The sequence below is a fragment of the Aquarana catesbeiana genome, linkage group LG09 (assembly GCF_042186555.1).
Source record: "Aquarana catesbeiana isolate 2022-GZ linkage group LG09, ASM4218655v1, whole genome shotgun sequence".
Lineage (NCBI taxonomy): Eukaryota > Metazoa > Chordata > Amphibia > Anura > Ranidae > Aquarana > Aquarana catesbeiana.
This window is the reverse complement of record NC_133332.1, coordinates 53,585,950-53,602,883: the sequence shown is the minus strand read 5'-3', so window position 1 is coordinate 53,602,883 and position 16,934 is coordinate 53,585,950. Positions and strand designations below refer to the sequence as shown.

At 41.1% G+C, this 16,934-nt stretch overlaps 1 protein-coding gene across 1 annotated transcript in view; it reads right to left on the bottom strand.

The window, feature by feature from the left end:
• The window catches only part of LOC141107635 (estrogen-related receptor gamma-like), an 80,772-nt gene extending 64,174 nt beyond the window's left edge, over nucleotides 1-16,598 (bottom strand). The window contains exon 1 of the mRNA XM_073598510.1: nucleotides 16,144-16,598. Coding sequence (XP_073454611.1) covers nucleotides 16,144-16,145 — 2 coding nt within the window. The 5' untranslated portion in view covers nucleotides 16,146-16,598. The remainder of the gene's footprint in view (nucleotides 1-16,143) is intronic.
• Between the last annotated feature and the right edge of the window lie 336 nt (nucleotides 16,599-16,934).

The following is a 16,934-nucleotide window of genomic DNA, read 5'->3' as shown; positions in this document are numbered from 1 at the left end:
CAGTGGGAAGTATGTACCTTACATTAGTAGTTCAGGAAAAAAAAATGTGACTAATGCCCCGTACACACGGTCGGATTTTCCGATGGAAAATGTCCGATCGGAGCGTGTTGTCGGAAATTCCGACCGTGTGTGGGCTCCATCGGACATTTTCCATCGGATTTTCCGACACACAAAGTTGGAGAGCAGGAGATAAAATTTTCCGACAACAAAATCCGTTGTCGGAAATTCCGATCGTGTGTACACAAATCCAACGGACAAAGTGCCACGCATGCTCAGAATAAATAAAGAGATGAAAGCTATTGGCCACTGCCCCGTTTATAGTCCCGACGTACGTGTTTTACGTCACCGCGTTTAGAACGATCGGATTTTCCGACAACTTTGTGCGACCGTGTGTAGACAAAACAAGTTTGAGCCAACATCCGTCGGAAAAAATCCTAGGATTTTGTTGTCAGAATGTCCGAACAAAGTCCGACCGTGTGTACGCCCTATTACAGTACATTGGTGATTAGTAAGAAGAATGCTCCATCACGTGTGGCCATATTAGGCCAACACACGTCACAAGCATCGCCCCCCCCCCCCCCTTTGTACATGAAGCTGTGGGCCTGGGAATTACCCACCGACAGCTCATTGGCCCAGCACTGACAGCTGACACTGACCAATGGTTACATTGTTTGCTAATTCCCGCAAACATTCTTTAGAAATGTCACATTGTATGTCTTGTTACAAGGACATATGTATTTCCTATATTCCTCAGCTCCATCTAGTGGTCATAATGTGATATTTTCCTACTGCTCACAATAAAAAAAATATTAATTAAGTAAAGAAAATAGCCCAAACAACATTCCTTTTTTGTCCAGTTCTCACAAAACACACTGGACGAATGGCTATGCAATTTGTTTTTATAAATCCCTACACAGACAGCCAGGCAAGCAACATTTTCATAAGGAGGTCAGCAATGGCAGTCCACATAGTTCTGTCACAATGGTTTAAGAGAGATGAAGCCAGTATGTGATTAGATCATCCAAGACACCCATTAATTAAATGTCAGTTTTGGGTGGAGTGTAACAGCATCCCATATACCTAGCTCCTTATAATTTTTTGAGCTATTTATATGTATTTCACCCACACCTGACCTCTGGGGATTTATGAGTCCACAGGTATTTTAATCTGACAGATTTGGGTCAATCGCAAGTGATCGGCTTTTCTCTCCAGGTGACTGTCAGGCCAGAAAAATTAAAGTGGTTGTAAAGGCTGAAGGTATTTTTTACCTTAATGCATTCTCTGCATTAAGGCAAAAAAACCTTCTATTGTCAGCATCCCCACCCAACCCCTTTATACTTACCTAAGCCAAATCTTGATTCAGTATTGTGCCCAAGAGCAGCATCGGTGCTCTCTCTCCCTCCTAACGGGACTCAGTAAGAGCAGCGGCAGCCATTGGCTCCTGCTGCTGTCAATCAAATCCAATGACAAGCGAGCTGGGGGCGGGGCCGAGCCGCACTGTGTGCGCCAATGGACTCACACAGCGTGGCTCGGGATCCAGCCGGCAAGTGTGTCACTATATGAAGCAGCTACCTGTGGTTGGCACACGAAGAAGATGAGGAGCCCAGAGCACCAGAGGGGGACATTGCACAGAGCAGGTAAGTATTACACTGTACTACACTTTACAGTCACGTTAAATGACAGACTCCAGCCTCAAGTTTTTAGAACAATATGTTCAAAAAAAAGTGTGCAGACTATTCTAAGTTAAAGAAGACAAAAAAGGAATGGGAACAAAGAAGTATAACAGTAGAAGGTAAAGGGAAGAAATAGCATTTTGAAGATATTTTATTTTTTTTTGTCAGCACTAAATAGGATAAAATAATTTTTGCTATTTTTTTTCATCAATTAAATGTGAAATGATGCATATGAATATTTCCTATAAATTATTACCAATCAGTAGATAGAGCGCTAGACCATGTTAATGTTACCTGCTTTGTTGGAAATAGGCATGTTAGTTACAGAGCTCAATAGCCGAAGCAGGGTTAGGTTATAAAAAAAATCTCAAGCTTTGAACATCTCATGGAGCACTGTTCAATCCATCATCTGAAAATGGAAAGAGTATGACACAACTGCAAACCTACCAAGATATGGCCGTCCACCTAAACTGACAGGCCGGGCAAGGAGAGCATTCATCAGAGAAGCAGCCAAGCGGCCCATGGTAACTCTGGAGGAGCTGCAGAGATCCACAGCTCAGGTGGGAGAATCTGTCCACAGGACAACTATTAGTCGTGTACTCCACAAATCTGGCCTTTATGGAAGAGTGGCAAGAAGAAAACCATTGTTGAAAGAAATCCATAAGAAGTCCTTTTTGCAGTTTGTGAGAAGCCATGTGGAGGACACAGCAAACACGTGGAAGAAGGTGCTCTGGTCAAATTAGACCAAAATTGAACATTTTGGCCTAGAGGCAAAACACTATGTGTGGCGGAAAACTAACACTGCACATCATCCTGAACACACCATCCCCACTGTGAAACATGGTGGTGGCAGCATCATGTTGTGGGGATGCTTTTGTTTAGCAGGGACAGGGAAGCTGGTCAGAGTTGATGGGAAGATGGATGGAGCCAAATACAGAGCAATCTTAGAAGAGTCTGCAAAAGGCTTGAGACTGGAGCGGAGGTTCACCTTGCAGCAGGACAACGACCCTAAACATACAGCCAGAGCTACAATGGAATGGTTTAGATTAAAGCCTATTCATGTGTTAGAATAGCTCAGTCAAAGTCCAGACCTAAATCCTATTGAAAAACTGTGGCAAGACTTGAAAATTGCTGTTCACAGACGCTCTCCATTCAATCTGACAGAGCTTGAGCTATTCAGCAATGAATTATGGGCAATCATTTCACTTTCTAGATGTGCAAAAGTGGTAGAGACATCCTCAAAAAGAATTGCAGCTATAATTGCAGCGAAAGGAGATTCTACAAATTATTGTAACATATGAAAAAAAAAAAAAGTGAGCTTCCAGTTTATATAGAAAGTATGTGCCGTATGATCCATGTGTTAAGAAAATTCCACAAACCACTTTTTCCCAAAACCTTGCGCTCAAATAATAGTTCTGCTCACCTTAGTATTGACTCTTAACTGAAGCAGGGCCAAAAATGGCATTATCTGTTGTAACCGGAAGATGGCGCTATACCACCGCCTTGCATAGGGTCAGCAGTAATAAATCCAGCTCATCAATAAGTCTTCATGTGTCCCTCAAAATAATAAGCCACATCTAATGCTCTCTAAGTTATTTATAAAAAAAATGGCAAAAAACTACTCACATTATAAAATGATTCAAGATATAAAACATCAGCTGGATTGTGTCCTACAGATCGGGTTAGGTTTCAGGTATCCACAAACCAAAAGAGCACCACAGCTTGCTTCCTCCTCCGAGCCAGCAAGCTTGATGACGTCACTATGTTAACTCTGCCTTTACACGTTACATCTCAATGGGTGAGGACTTTATCAGAGAAGCACCTAGATGGCTGCAGCATCAATCCGATGCTGCAGCTGTCCCTCATTGGCTCAACGTCGAGAACTGAGCCATGAAAAACAGTCACCAGCTCTGTGCTCTGCCCCTCAAGTGCTCACTGGAGTGCTGGGCTGTGGAGGGGGTGGGAGCAGCTGGCTCAGGCTTTCAGTGGCATGCTGAGAGACTGAGCCAGCTGCTGGTCAGGCGTCTGAGAGGATCCCGACATCATTGTCGGGATCCCTGCAGAGCTTGGACCAGTTGTACGACACCCGCCAACAGCAGCCTTTAGCTCAGGTCACAGGAGTGAAGAAATAAGTGTACTACTGGGACCCACAGGAGAAGTATGGCCAAAAAAGCTTTGTTTGTACTTCCCCTTCAGGTTGGGTTCACACTATTGCAAATTGGATGCAGGTTTCCCCGCATCCAATTTGCATGTCAGGAGTCTGTGACCGGCTCTCTATGGAGCCGGTTCACACAGCTCCGGGTCGGCTCCTGTGCGTCTTCTGGTCTGTTTCAGGTCTGAATTCAGCCATAAAATTGGGCCAAAATCAGACCTGAAAAGGTGAACAAGGACGCACTGGACCCCTGCTGTGAGCCACTCTGCATGGAGATGTGAACCCAGTAGACATGCGCGGTTCGTATCGTACGAATCAAAAATTTGTACGAATTTCCAAAAATTCGTTCATTCGGAAGCTCCCGAAATATGAATTTCTATGCTTCTGAATTGTATACGAAATACGAAAATTCGTTGACGAATTTCGGATCCAAATTCCGTTACAACGGAAACATGACTGGTGTTTTGTTGAACAATCAGAGGTTTTCTTCTGCTGCTGAGTGAGGGTTGAGAAAATTACCTTTTTTAATATGGGATTGGGAGACTGGTACTGGTAGTTCAGAATTGGACAAAATAAGAATGTTCGTTAATATCGTTTCAATATTGTCATAATAATTACGATTATTCGTTATGCTGAAGAAAACCCAGGAAGTCAGCACAGCACAGGGATGGTGGGAGCCCCTCATAATGAACTTCCTCCTGGGGCTGTACCCCTGCTGTGCTCATTATGAGGGGCTCCCACCATCCCTGTGCTGTGCTCATTATAAACGGCTCCCACCATCCCCGGGGAAGTCAGCACAGCACAGGGATGGTGGGAGCCCCTCATATTGAGCACAGCAGAGGTACAAACCCAGGAAATCAGCACAGCACAGGGATGGTGGGAGCCCCTCATAATGAGCATAATGCGTCCGACGACTGCCATATTGAGAAAGGTATTTTTTGCTTTTTAAATTCATCATAACGAACTTTCGTAATTGTTACGAAAAGTTAACGAACCTAAAGAAAATTCATATTTCATACGAATCCAAATTGAATTTCGGACACAAATTACGAAATACGAATTAACGGCTAATACGAAACGGAACGTAACAAAACAAATTTATTGACGGCGCACATGTCTAGAAACCAGCCAGTCAGAGCATAGCATAAAGAAAAGAGTCCCAGAGGGACGCTGAAAGGGACATTACATAATTCACAAGTGTGATTAAGGTGTTAACTAAAGTCCTTAAGTCCTTGAAAAGAGCTTAATACCCCAAAACTGTGATGCATGGTGGACTAAGACCTGGGTATCCAAACTTGTTAATAAAAGAAATAAAAAAAAGTAAAAATGATATATGTGTATAAAAGCTCAAAACAATACAGCTAACTGAGAATGGGTATTCAGGTACTTAGATTTACGACATTCAAGTTTTAATATGTCGCCATTGTAACCATCCTCACCAAACCAACACCCGGCGGCCTGGCGATTAAGAAGGACATTTGTACATGAAAACAGAGAGAGAGAAAAAAAGAACTATAGAGAAAGTTAGAAGGATAAATTAAAAGGAAAGAGGAGAGAAACAAAGGGGAGAAGGGAAGGGGGGGGGGGGGGAGTCCAAAGGGGTCTGCACCGGGAGATCGTTCAAATGGAAAGAAGCATATTATCGAACCTGGAAGGTTGGTTGTATGTTATCCACGGCTGCCAGACCTTAAGAAATTTATTATGGGTATCCAAAGGCAAAGGCTGTCAGTTTCTCATTTATCATAATATCGTTCATACAATTCTTGACTGCTTCAAAGCTAAGTACGGGGGTTTTCCAAGCTCTCGCAATGGTCAACTTAGTTGCAGTGAAAAGATGCAGAGCTAGTTGGTGTTCAGGACGAAGCACTTCTGAGATTGGCTTACGAAGGAGAGCCTCATAGGGGTCTCTTTTAAGGTTAGTGTGAAGCATGTATACGAAGAAGGGTGTAAACCCTGACCCACAATCTGCACACCCTAGGACATACCCACCAAACGAGACCCATAGTACCTTCCTGCGAACTGCCTCTAAAACAAAGGGTAAGATGGAATGAATTGGGCCAGTCTAGCTGGTGTATAGTACCATGTATATAACACCTTATAGGCATTCTCCAATATAAGAACATTTTTGGAGCTTTTCACAAAGGCTATTGTCATGATCTGCCAGTCCTCCGGGTCTATCTGTCTGCCCAGGTCCTTCCCCCATTGTGAATGATAGGGCCGTATTGGAGGTTTTCTAAAGGAAATAATTGAAGAGTAGAGTAAGGATATTAAACCTGGGGAGTGGGGTTGAGCCCTGCAAAGGCTTTCAAAAGGAGTTAATGTATACGGGGTAGGTCGGGATTTTATCAGTTGTTGAAGGAAGTGTCTAAGTTGTAGATAACTATAATGTTCCCGCAGTGGAATATTATGAGAGGATCTGAGAACTTCAAAAGTTAGTATTCTCGTAGGGGTGAACGAAGAGTGAATGTCAGTAAAACCATTATCATCCACCAGGAGAATTGCTTAGGGTTTTCACAACTGGAAGGAAATAAAGGACAGTGAGTAAGGAGAAGTAACAGCCTTAAAGTGGTTGTAAACCCTTACAGACCACTTTTTGCTACAGGTAAGCCTATAATAAGGCTTACCTGTAGCTACCCCGGATATCTCCTAAACCTGCACGGTTTAGGAGATATCCCCTGTATTTGCATGTGCCGACGTCATCGAGAGTGATGTCGCCGTCCGGTGCTGTGTACGGGCACCGCAGCGGGGGCTTCGATCTCAGGTGAGTATTACATAATGAGCTAGTATGCTATGCATACAATCTCATTCTGCCTTTGTCTTGCAGGTGTTCAAAGTGTGTTTACAACCACTTTAAGGACTTTCAAACAAAATTTGCTAACTTCTTCAAGAGTAACCCTTTAGGGTGCATGTACCATTGATTGAAGGATTGTTCACACTACAAAATACATAAAAAATGCACAGAAAAAGCATACACATTGATGCAGTTATTACCATTTTGCACTGCACTGCATTTTACTGTGTATTTTACACACTTTTTTTTCTGCCCAGGCCACATAAAATATGTTATGACAGGCAAGTTGTGTTGAAGCACGCAAAATTTGGAGGTGTGCTATTGCATCTGGACAGGAGACCGGCAGGCAGTCAGGTGAGCACCGAAGGGCGCTGTGAAGTAAGCTATTCTACAGCATATTTTTATAAATGACATACACTGCAGAGTTTACTGTTATATAAAAGGGGGGACTATAGAATTTTTTTTTTTTTTTACCTTAACAAACACTTTAATTCATTTTTAATATTCAAAGCAAACTCCCCCATCCGTCCATGTCTCCATGCTTTATTTTGGTGAGAAATCACTTTAAAAAACACCCCCCTAACATTTATGGCCGTGGCCATCTTGAGTAAGGGCAAATGTTTAATTTCAAGTGTTGCATTTACTTCCTGCCCTTAGCTCAGCCATGCAATTGTTCTGTCAGATTAAGCGACCCGTCAAATCTTGTAACCGAAATGACGTTCCATCACAGCCATCTTGGTACACCCCGCACTCAGCCGCAGTAAGCCTTCACTCTGAAGTCGCCAAGCGGACATCTTTTTCCGTCCACCGGAATCTTGCATTTCACACTTATCTTTACCACTAAGCTGAGCTTTTATCGTGAAATACAGTATTTAAAAGTCGGTGACACTGTTTTAAAGTTGAATTTTAAAAGCAGCGGTCTTCTGTCAGATTATGAAACGTGTGAGATCAGCAGGCTTGCCGCTGCTTTTAAAATTGAACATCAAAACAAGCGTCACAGACTCACGGAACACTCATGGAAGGTCACTTCCGTTACAAAATCTGACGGGTCGCCTAATCTGACGGAACACATGCAGGAGAGTGTGCTTAGCTGAGAAAACCCCTCCTCCTCTCCTCCTGAAGACTCCTGGGATATATGACATCATTTGCCTAGGCATGGGAACCAGGAAGTAACTAAAGGAATGTAAAAAAAGAAAATGTTTAAAACAAGTAAATATGATATACAGTACTTTTCTATCTATTTACTAATGCTAACACCGGAGGATTACAAATAATCAATACTGATTGGGAGAGTGAAGCTCCACTTTAACCGCTTCAGCCCTGGAAGAATTTACCCCCTTCCTGACCAGAGCATTTTTTGCGATTCGGCACTCTGTCGCATTAACTGACAATTGCGTGGTCGTGCGACGTTGCACCCAAACAAAACTGACGTCCTTTTTTTCCCACAAATAGAGCTTTCTTTTGGTGATATTTGATCACCTCTGCGATTTTTATTTTTTGCGCTATAAACAAAAAAAGAGCATCAATTTTGAAAAGAAAACGCATTATTTTTTACTTTTTGCTATAATAAATATCCCCCCAAAAATATATAAAAAACAATTTTTTTTCCTCAGTTTAGGCCAATATGTATTCTATTTTGGTAACAAAAATCGCAATAAGCATATATTGATTGGTTTGCGCAAAAGTTATAGCGTCTACAAAATAAGGGATGGTTTTATGGCATTTTTATTTTAAATGTTTTCTTTATTAGTAATGGTGGCGATCTGCAATTTTTATCGGGACTGCGACATTATGGCGGACACGTCGGACACTTTTGACACTATTTTGGGACCAGTGTCATTTATACAGCGATCAGTGCTATAAAAATGCACTGATTCCAGTCTAAATGACACTGGCAGGGAAGGGGTTGACCACTAGGGGGTGATGAAGGGGTTAAGTGTGTCCTAGGGAGTGATTCTAACTGTGGAGGGATGGGCTTTAAGTCACATGACAGAGATCACCGCTCCCGATGACAGGGAGCAGTGATCTCTGTCATGACACAAGCCAGAACGGGGAAATTCCTTGTTTACATAGGCACTTCGCCGTTCTGAGGCTCCGTGACACGATCGCCGGAGAGCGGCGGACATCGAGTACGCCGATTCCATGGACATCGAGTCCGCCGGTCCCGCGGGCATGGTCTTGCTGTACGCGGCGGCGCGCGCCTGCCTGCTATCCTCTGCTCTTAAAGGGGACGTACAGGTACGCCCATTTGCCCACCGCTGCCATTGTGCAGACGTATATAGGCGTGCAGCGGTCAGCAAGTGGTTAAAAAACAAAGGACATGGTGTAATACTTGATTCTTTTTCTTTTGATCAGCCGGCGGCTGAATGAAAAAAGACAAACGCATTCCCCGCATCCACACAAACGAGGCGGATATAGGAATCCTCCCCTTTGTATTATTGTATTTGGATGAAAGGGACTCCTACACTATCAGAATACAATGATCAGCTCTGCAGCCACTAATCAAGCAAAAATTTTCTAACGTTGTTATGCCCTGTACACACGATCGGACATTGATCGGACATTCCGACAACAAAATCCATGGATTTTTTCCGACGGATGTTGGCTCAAACTTTTCTTGCATACACACGGTCACACAAAGTTGTCGGAAAATCCGATCGTTCTGAACGCGGTGACGTAAAACGCGTACGTCGGGACTATAAACGGGGCAGTAGCCAATAGCTTTCGTCTCTTTATTTATTCTGAGCATGCGTGGCACTTTGTGCGTCGGATTTGTGTACACACAATCAGAATTTCCAACAACGGATTTTGTTGTCGGAAAAATTTTATAGCCTGCTCTCAAACTTTGTGTGTCGGAAATTCCTATGGAAAATGTGTGATGGAGCCCACACACGGTCGGAATTTCCGACAACAAGGTCCGATCGCCCATTTTCCATCGGAAAAACCTATCGTGTGTACGGGGCATTAAACCAATCGATTGACATGAAATGGATAAAAATTTGACCAGTCCCTGCTCAACCATCCGTCCATTTAAGGCCAGCTTTAGGGAGCCCTGAGTGAACCAGCGTACTACAGTATACATAGGAATTTCACCATTGAAGGTAACCAACCTTTAGTATTCGAGCAACATCTGTTTGCTGAGATTATCTCTTTTTTGGTGGGTGACCCCCTCTTCTTTTCTCTGGATGTCCTATTTAAAAATGGCACTAAGGGAGGGCAGTTGTCATTTGCAGCTCACTAGGGAACAGGACCAGTTGGCACTTCTTCACACCAATGCGATTTATCGTGCAATTTGACAGTTCAAAATTGTATGACAAGTTGCACCCTATTTTCAGCAATGGAACCATTCAAATTTTTACTACTCAAGTCGCAGCGACTTTGAAAAAGGGTTCTGCACTACTTTTCTGTTTTTTTCATTGTGACTTGCATTGGCTTCTGTTAAATGAAGTCGCAAGCTGTCATGAATTCAGAGATCTAAATCGCACGGAGGTGCGGGCATACAGAAAGTAGACTGAATAATGCTGAGCGTCATTCAACCTGTAAGAGGAGCAGTACTTTTTTAAAAACACTTTTACAGTAAAGGTTCTTCCTAAGAGCAAACACCACAAAGTGCTTGCTACCGACTTTATTCGATGCACTCCCCCATCTTGCTTTTACTTCCTAGTTGTAATGCAGGACAGGAAGTGAGGATGAATCTTCAGAATGGAGACACAGGAAGCAGTATATAAAAGCAGTATGTATTTTGAACTAGACATGTGCACTGCCGAAAAATTTGTTAGTTTTAGTTTCATTCGTTTTGTTGGTTTTTTTTTTCGTTTTCCGGGTCATTCGTTATGATCGAAATTCATAAATTCAAAAATTCTAGAATCCGGAAATTCGAAATTCGGGAATTTTAAAATTCGGAAATCCGAAAATTAGAAAATTCAAAAATAAGAAATAAATTCAGAAAATTTGAAAGTACGAAAACCAGAAAATTTGAAATAATAGCTAACAAACTAATAATAACTAACTATTAAATTATAGGTATTGGAATTTCCTTTCAAATTTGGCTGTTAGTGAACGTAACGAATACAAATTTATCCGAAGTTATGAATTATCAAAAATAACGAATGGAACCTAACAAATCAATAATAAATAATAATAAAAAGTTTTTATTATTATTATTGGTATTTATTATTATTAATTTGTTACGTTCTATTCATTTGGAAACGGCATTCGTTATTTCGGATAATTTGTAACTTCGGATAAATTCGTATTCGTTATGTTCCCTAACAGCCAAATTTGAAAGGAAATTCCAATACCTATAATTTAATAGTTAGTAACAGATCAGTTATTATTAGTTAGTTATTCATTTTCAGGTTTTCGGATTTTGAATTTCCGATTTTCTGAATTTACAAATTTTCAAAATTTTTCTAATTTCCGGATTTCCGAATTTTCTAATTTCCGGATTTTCGAATTTCCGAATTTTAAAATATTCAAATTTACGAATATTCTGAAAAATTCGTCAAACGGAAAAAACGAAATTCGAAAATCCAGAAACTCGGAAAATTGGAAATTCGAAAATCCGGAAATTCCAAATTCGAAAATCCGGAAATTCGAAAAAATTTGAACATTCGTAAATTCAGAAAATCGGAAATTTGAAATGAATTGCACATGTCTATTTTGAACCCTTACAACTATTTGTTCAACTTGATAATATAGAAAAGCAACCAATATAACGTGTGATTTTTTAAAATAAATGCCATGCAGCAGTACTAGGCCTAAAGTGGGGTACACACTATGAGAAAATCAGATGGAACGGTCCTCCGATTTTCCATAAAGGTGCAGATTTAAATGCGTAGAGCTACCATTGTCGCGTTTTTTACCAGCGTCATGTATTTTTCATTTTTATTTGGAACCTTTGAAGGCTTTGGAAGTTTTACTCTTTAATATATGGCTGTATAACAATATCTAATTGGTGTACCATGGAGAATTTTTGTATTCATATAATCATGTACAATTGTTGCTATTATTGCCAATATTTCTTTCCATTTATGATTGATATATTTATTTTGTGCATGTTATTTTTATGAATTGAATAAAATTTTCCCAGTTGTTCATCGATTTTTGTTTTTGAGCATTCACGCTATTCATTTAAAGTCCCACCCTCCTTTCTCTTAGACATGATACAGACAATGGTATTAACTTGCATGACAATTCTTGAACGACAAAGGCAAACATTCCTTCCTTTCTATGTTTGTTGCCACCTTCTTCTGTGTCTTTCTTTGCTTCCGAGTTTTTCTCTATTCCTTATTTTCGTACGATTACTGTACATATTGAGTGAAAATCGGACGTTGTGTTCACACAAGACAAACATTTTCTGTCTTGTTTTTTTTTTTTCATTCCGAATAGTCAGAATCAGCTGTCAAAAGCACTATACAAACGATCGGATAATCGACTGATTGTTCCTCCTTTTCTTCCAATTGTCTTAAAGTGTGTACCCAGCTATATGCAGAAAGTATACAATTTAAACCATACATTCCTTTCATCATGTTGCTAAAGCGGTTGTAAACCGTGGATGTTGCCAAAAAACAAAAACAAAACTGCAAGGCAATGGCATAATGTGCTAGTATGCATTGCATACTAGCATATTATGAAAAACTCACCTTGGAACGAAGCCCTCCAGTGCTGTAAAGCCACCGCTGAGGGGGCTGACATGTCCCCCCTGTCTTTCTTCTGGGATCGCGCTCCAGCTATGTAATTGGCCAAAAACGCGATGACATCACTCCCGCGCGTGCGCGCAGGCCCATCGCGACAGGACAGGCAAAACAAGCAATCGCTTGGGGCCCTGAGCTGGCCTGGGGCCCCAGCCGCGCCACTGGCCGCCTCTTCCCATAAGCTGCTGCCTGTAGCGTGGCCGACCTCCTCTTCCTTCCTCCTGCAGTCCGCGCGGTACAGGACTCAGGAGATTCAGTTTCCTGTTCCTGGCCAGACTGACAGGAAGTGCACACACTGAGTGCTCACTTCCTTTCAGTCCGGCCTGGCCGGGAACAGAAAATTGAATCTCCTGCCGCGCGGTACGTAGCCAGGGAGGGGGGTTAAAAAGAACACGGGGGAGGGAGTAGTAAGGGGGGGAGGCAGTCATCAAGACCCATTTAGTAATAAAAATATGGTAGCTTGCTGCCCATAATAAAAACAATTTTAAGTATGTTGGATTTAGTTATTATGCACTTTTTTAATGTATATTTGATTTTATGGTACAGAGGTGTTTTTTTTGCAAATGTTGAAAATGTTCAAATTTTATGCACATTATATGCAACAGCAGTATTTGCACTGTAAACCTTTTTTATTTATATAAAGTGTTGGTGAACCTAAACTGTATCGCTATGCTGTGATTCCTGTAGGCTTTGCTTGCGTGCGTGCGTGCGGGGGGGGGGGTTTGGGGGGCCTCCATGTCCATTTTGCTTGGGGCCACCAAATTCCTTCAAACGGTCCTGCGTGCGTGCAGGAGCCCTCGGTTCCGGCCTGAAGCTCTGAAGTTCCAGCAAGGTATACCGGATCTTCAGAGCACATGCACCAGTGATGTCACTGGCTGCATGCAGGGTGAATATCTCCTAAATAGGGGGGGAGGAGGTCACCGTACTAACATTGGATGTGTTAGTACGGTGATCTGTACTTTTTTTTGTTCAGCACCGTACTAACATTGGATGTGTTAGTACAGTGATCTGTACGTTTTTTTCTTTTCAGCCCACGGAGAAAAAACTTCCTGTGTGTACCCAGCACAAGTAACCAGAGAGTGCATAAGAGATCCCACAAATATATGAAGAACAACCTTTAAACTCATTATTGACATATGTGCAGCACAACAGTTCCCTCTTGTGTCTAAAAGCTGTTATTACATGTAAAGAATATGAATTTTGCTGATAAGCATTTTGAAGACAACTGGGATTATTTTATTTAAAAAAAAAAAATTGAAACAAAAAAATGGTATAATTTATATGGCTTATGTTTATGGGTTAAAGAAGATGGTGCCCGATTATTGGGATCCCTTCTGAGTTACTCCCATTGAATAAATGTACTTGATGGGCAATAATCAATATTGCTAACTGGCCCCCAAATGACCTGCATTTGACTATTTCATTCTCCATGTCTTGTTTGCACATTCCCTAAATATATTTGAGTGCATTAGAGTCCCCTCTTACATCAGAGTCCCAAAACCACCTTACTGTCGTAAGAAAAGGGTACACATTTATTTTACTTACAATATAGGTTAATAAAGTGGAAAGGCAGTATTCTGAACTAGCTAAAAAGACTAATAGGTATGTAGCATGAAGGAATTTGTTTTAGGTCCACACAGAACACTGATATATGAATGCAGCACATGACACCGGGGAGGGAAAATGGCTAATTGGGCCCATTTTGGACATTTTCACTTAGGGGTGTACTCACTTTTGTTGCCAGCGGTTTAGACATTAATGGCTGTGTGTTGAGTTATTTTGAGGGGACAGCAAATTTACACTGTTATACAAGCTGTACACTCACTACTTTACATTGTAGCAAAGTGTCATTTCTTCAGTGTTGTCACATGAAAAGATATAATAAAATATTTACAAAAATGTGAGGGGTGTACTCACTTTTGTGAGATACTATGTATATATATATATATATATTCACATCAGTCATGAGCTTACAATCTAAGGTCCCAAGCTCACATTCATACATAGACATACTGTAGTAGGGCCAATTTAGACAATTAACCTACCAGCATGTCTTTGGAGTGTGGGAGGAAACCAGTACCCAGAGGAAACTCACACAGGCACAGGAAGAACATGCACAGTTCAGGCAGGTACTGCCATGGTTGGGATTTGAACCAACGACTCTATTACTGCCAGGCAGAAGTGCTAAGTAATCACTTGGCCACTGTGAAACAACAACTTTTAGTGCAAAATATCTGGGCAGAGGACACACTATTACCACCACATCCCTGATAGTGTACATTATGAAGGATTAAAGGTCAAAACATAATTTGTTGAGTCCAGTGTAGTTTTTATTTTTTGAACCACTGCTTTTCCTTTACACTAATGATGAAAAATAACTGGAGAAGTCAAGTAAAAGCTAGATGTAAATGTTAAAATGAATTGTGTTTAAAACCCAACTTCAGGAAACTCTACTTGATATGTAATATTTTGAAAATAAATGAAAATTATGAAAAAAAAAAAAAAAAAAAAAAAGAAAAGAACAGGCATGATTCTGTGATGGACATCAACATGGGCTCAGGAATACTTCTAAAAACCACTGTCTGTGAACACAATTTGCCGTGCTATCCCGTCTTCCCTGGTCCAAAGCTAATTTAAAAGTGGAATCAAAAGATGGACGAATTGAAATTTGACATTCTTTTTTGGCAACCATGGGCACTGGGACCTCCAGACTAAAGAGGAGAGCAGTCGTGCAATGTAGAGGTCTTGGGGGTGGAAACAGGGGCCCATGGGAACCAAATCCACTCAGGGACCACCAAACGGAGAAGGGGGTCAATTACCAAAGGGATGCCTCACAAGATGGAAGTAGTAGAAGCTTTAGGGGTGGTGTGGTTCCCATGGGCCCCTGTATCCGCCCCCAAGACCTCTACATTGCACAGCTGTTATACTGCTGGAAAAATGGTTGTACTAAATAATCTCCCAATCCTGAAGAAATGGCTTTCACCATGAAATGCGTTGATGTAGAATCATGAGACACCATCTTATACGCTATGACATCACAAGATTGGAATTTTATGATTATTATAATGGATATGTATCTATGTTCAGTTCTCCTAGGGTAATATTTATGTATTCTTCCCATATAGGGTTTTTTAAAGTGTTCACCATGTTCATTTAAAATTGATATGAATAAAGTATATGTTTTATACTTTGCTTGCCTCATGCTGTAGTACATTTCATGGAGTAGCAATTTTGTTTCTCCATGTATATTTGTGTATAGAGTAGGATGTGGTACAGTGGTAGACTAATGTGATCTTTTACGTACATTGGTGGAAGATTTTTCTTTACACTGGTGGTCAATGGAAAGAATGTTCCTTACTTTGGTGGTCAGTGAAAAGAATGTTCCTTACATTGGTGGTCAGTGAGAAAAACGCTTCTTACATTGGTGGTCAGTGAAAAGAATGCTCCTTACATTGGTGGTCAGTAAGAAGAATGTTCCTTACATTGGTGGTCAGTAAGAAGAAAGCTCCTTACATTTGCAGAGATTGGGAAGAATCCTCCTTAGAGATACCTAGATATAGTTAGAGATATCTACAAATATCACTGTCAATGATTACTCATCTGAGAGTTAGAGATTTTTTATTACTCAAGGAACCCCTAGCAACCTAGCAAAAACTGTTGTAGGAGGTATATGACCACTGTACTGTACTCAGTAAATCACAGCTAGAAAAAAGTCAGTACTATATAGAGCAGCATAGTAAAATGTTATATCTATTGTTCGCGGTATATATGTGGTTGAGTTTGCGTCAAAGATCAGAAATGAACAAATTGCTTATAATATTGTGTACTTACATGTTCAGTTTGGATTGTGCTGAATTAAGTGGGAACTTTGTACCACGTGAATCCAATGACTCCAGTAGGGATGGAGACAAGCAGCAAACAAAAGGAGAGAACGTTGCCAATCCAGAAACGATCAGCCCACCTCTATGGCAAAGAGAAGCTGCTAGTCGTTAGTACCAGTCAATCTCCAGTTTTTATGTCCATCACAGAACGATGATCAGATCTGAAATTGGTGCCATGCTGTTGGTTAACTGATTAAAAGGCCCGCCATACCATGATGAAGCTACCACGATGGAGTACCAGACCTGAGCAGATCTCCATGTTGGGTCCATCATCTTGAAGGGCTGAGAGACTACTTTACATGTGTACATGTGTGGTGGGGACATGTCCTCGCCCAGAATGTGTGTGAGTGAAATTTGGCAGGCTTCTATTCTGGATCAGGTCAGTGGGATGAGATGTTAATTCAGTGAGAGATAATCTGGGAGATTATACATACCTCTGGGAGATGGGGGCCGCTGGAGCTTTATGCTGAGCCAGCCACTCAGCCCCCACCTAGAGAGAATCCGTAACATCCTGTCTAAACATAACACCTAACACTGCGAATGATGGAAGGATGTTACAGCATGCACAGTTAAAGTATACCTGTCACAAACCAAGGGAATTCAAACTAATCATGTAATTTAAATATATATATATATATATATATATATATATATATATATATATATATATATATATATATATACACAGTGGATATAAAAAGTCTACACACCCCTGTTAAAATGTCAAGTTTCTGTGATGTA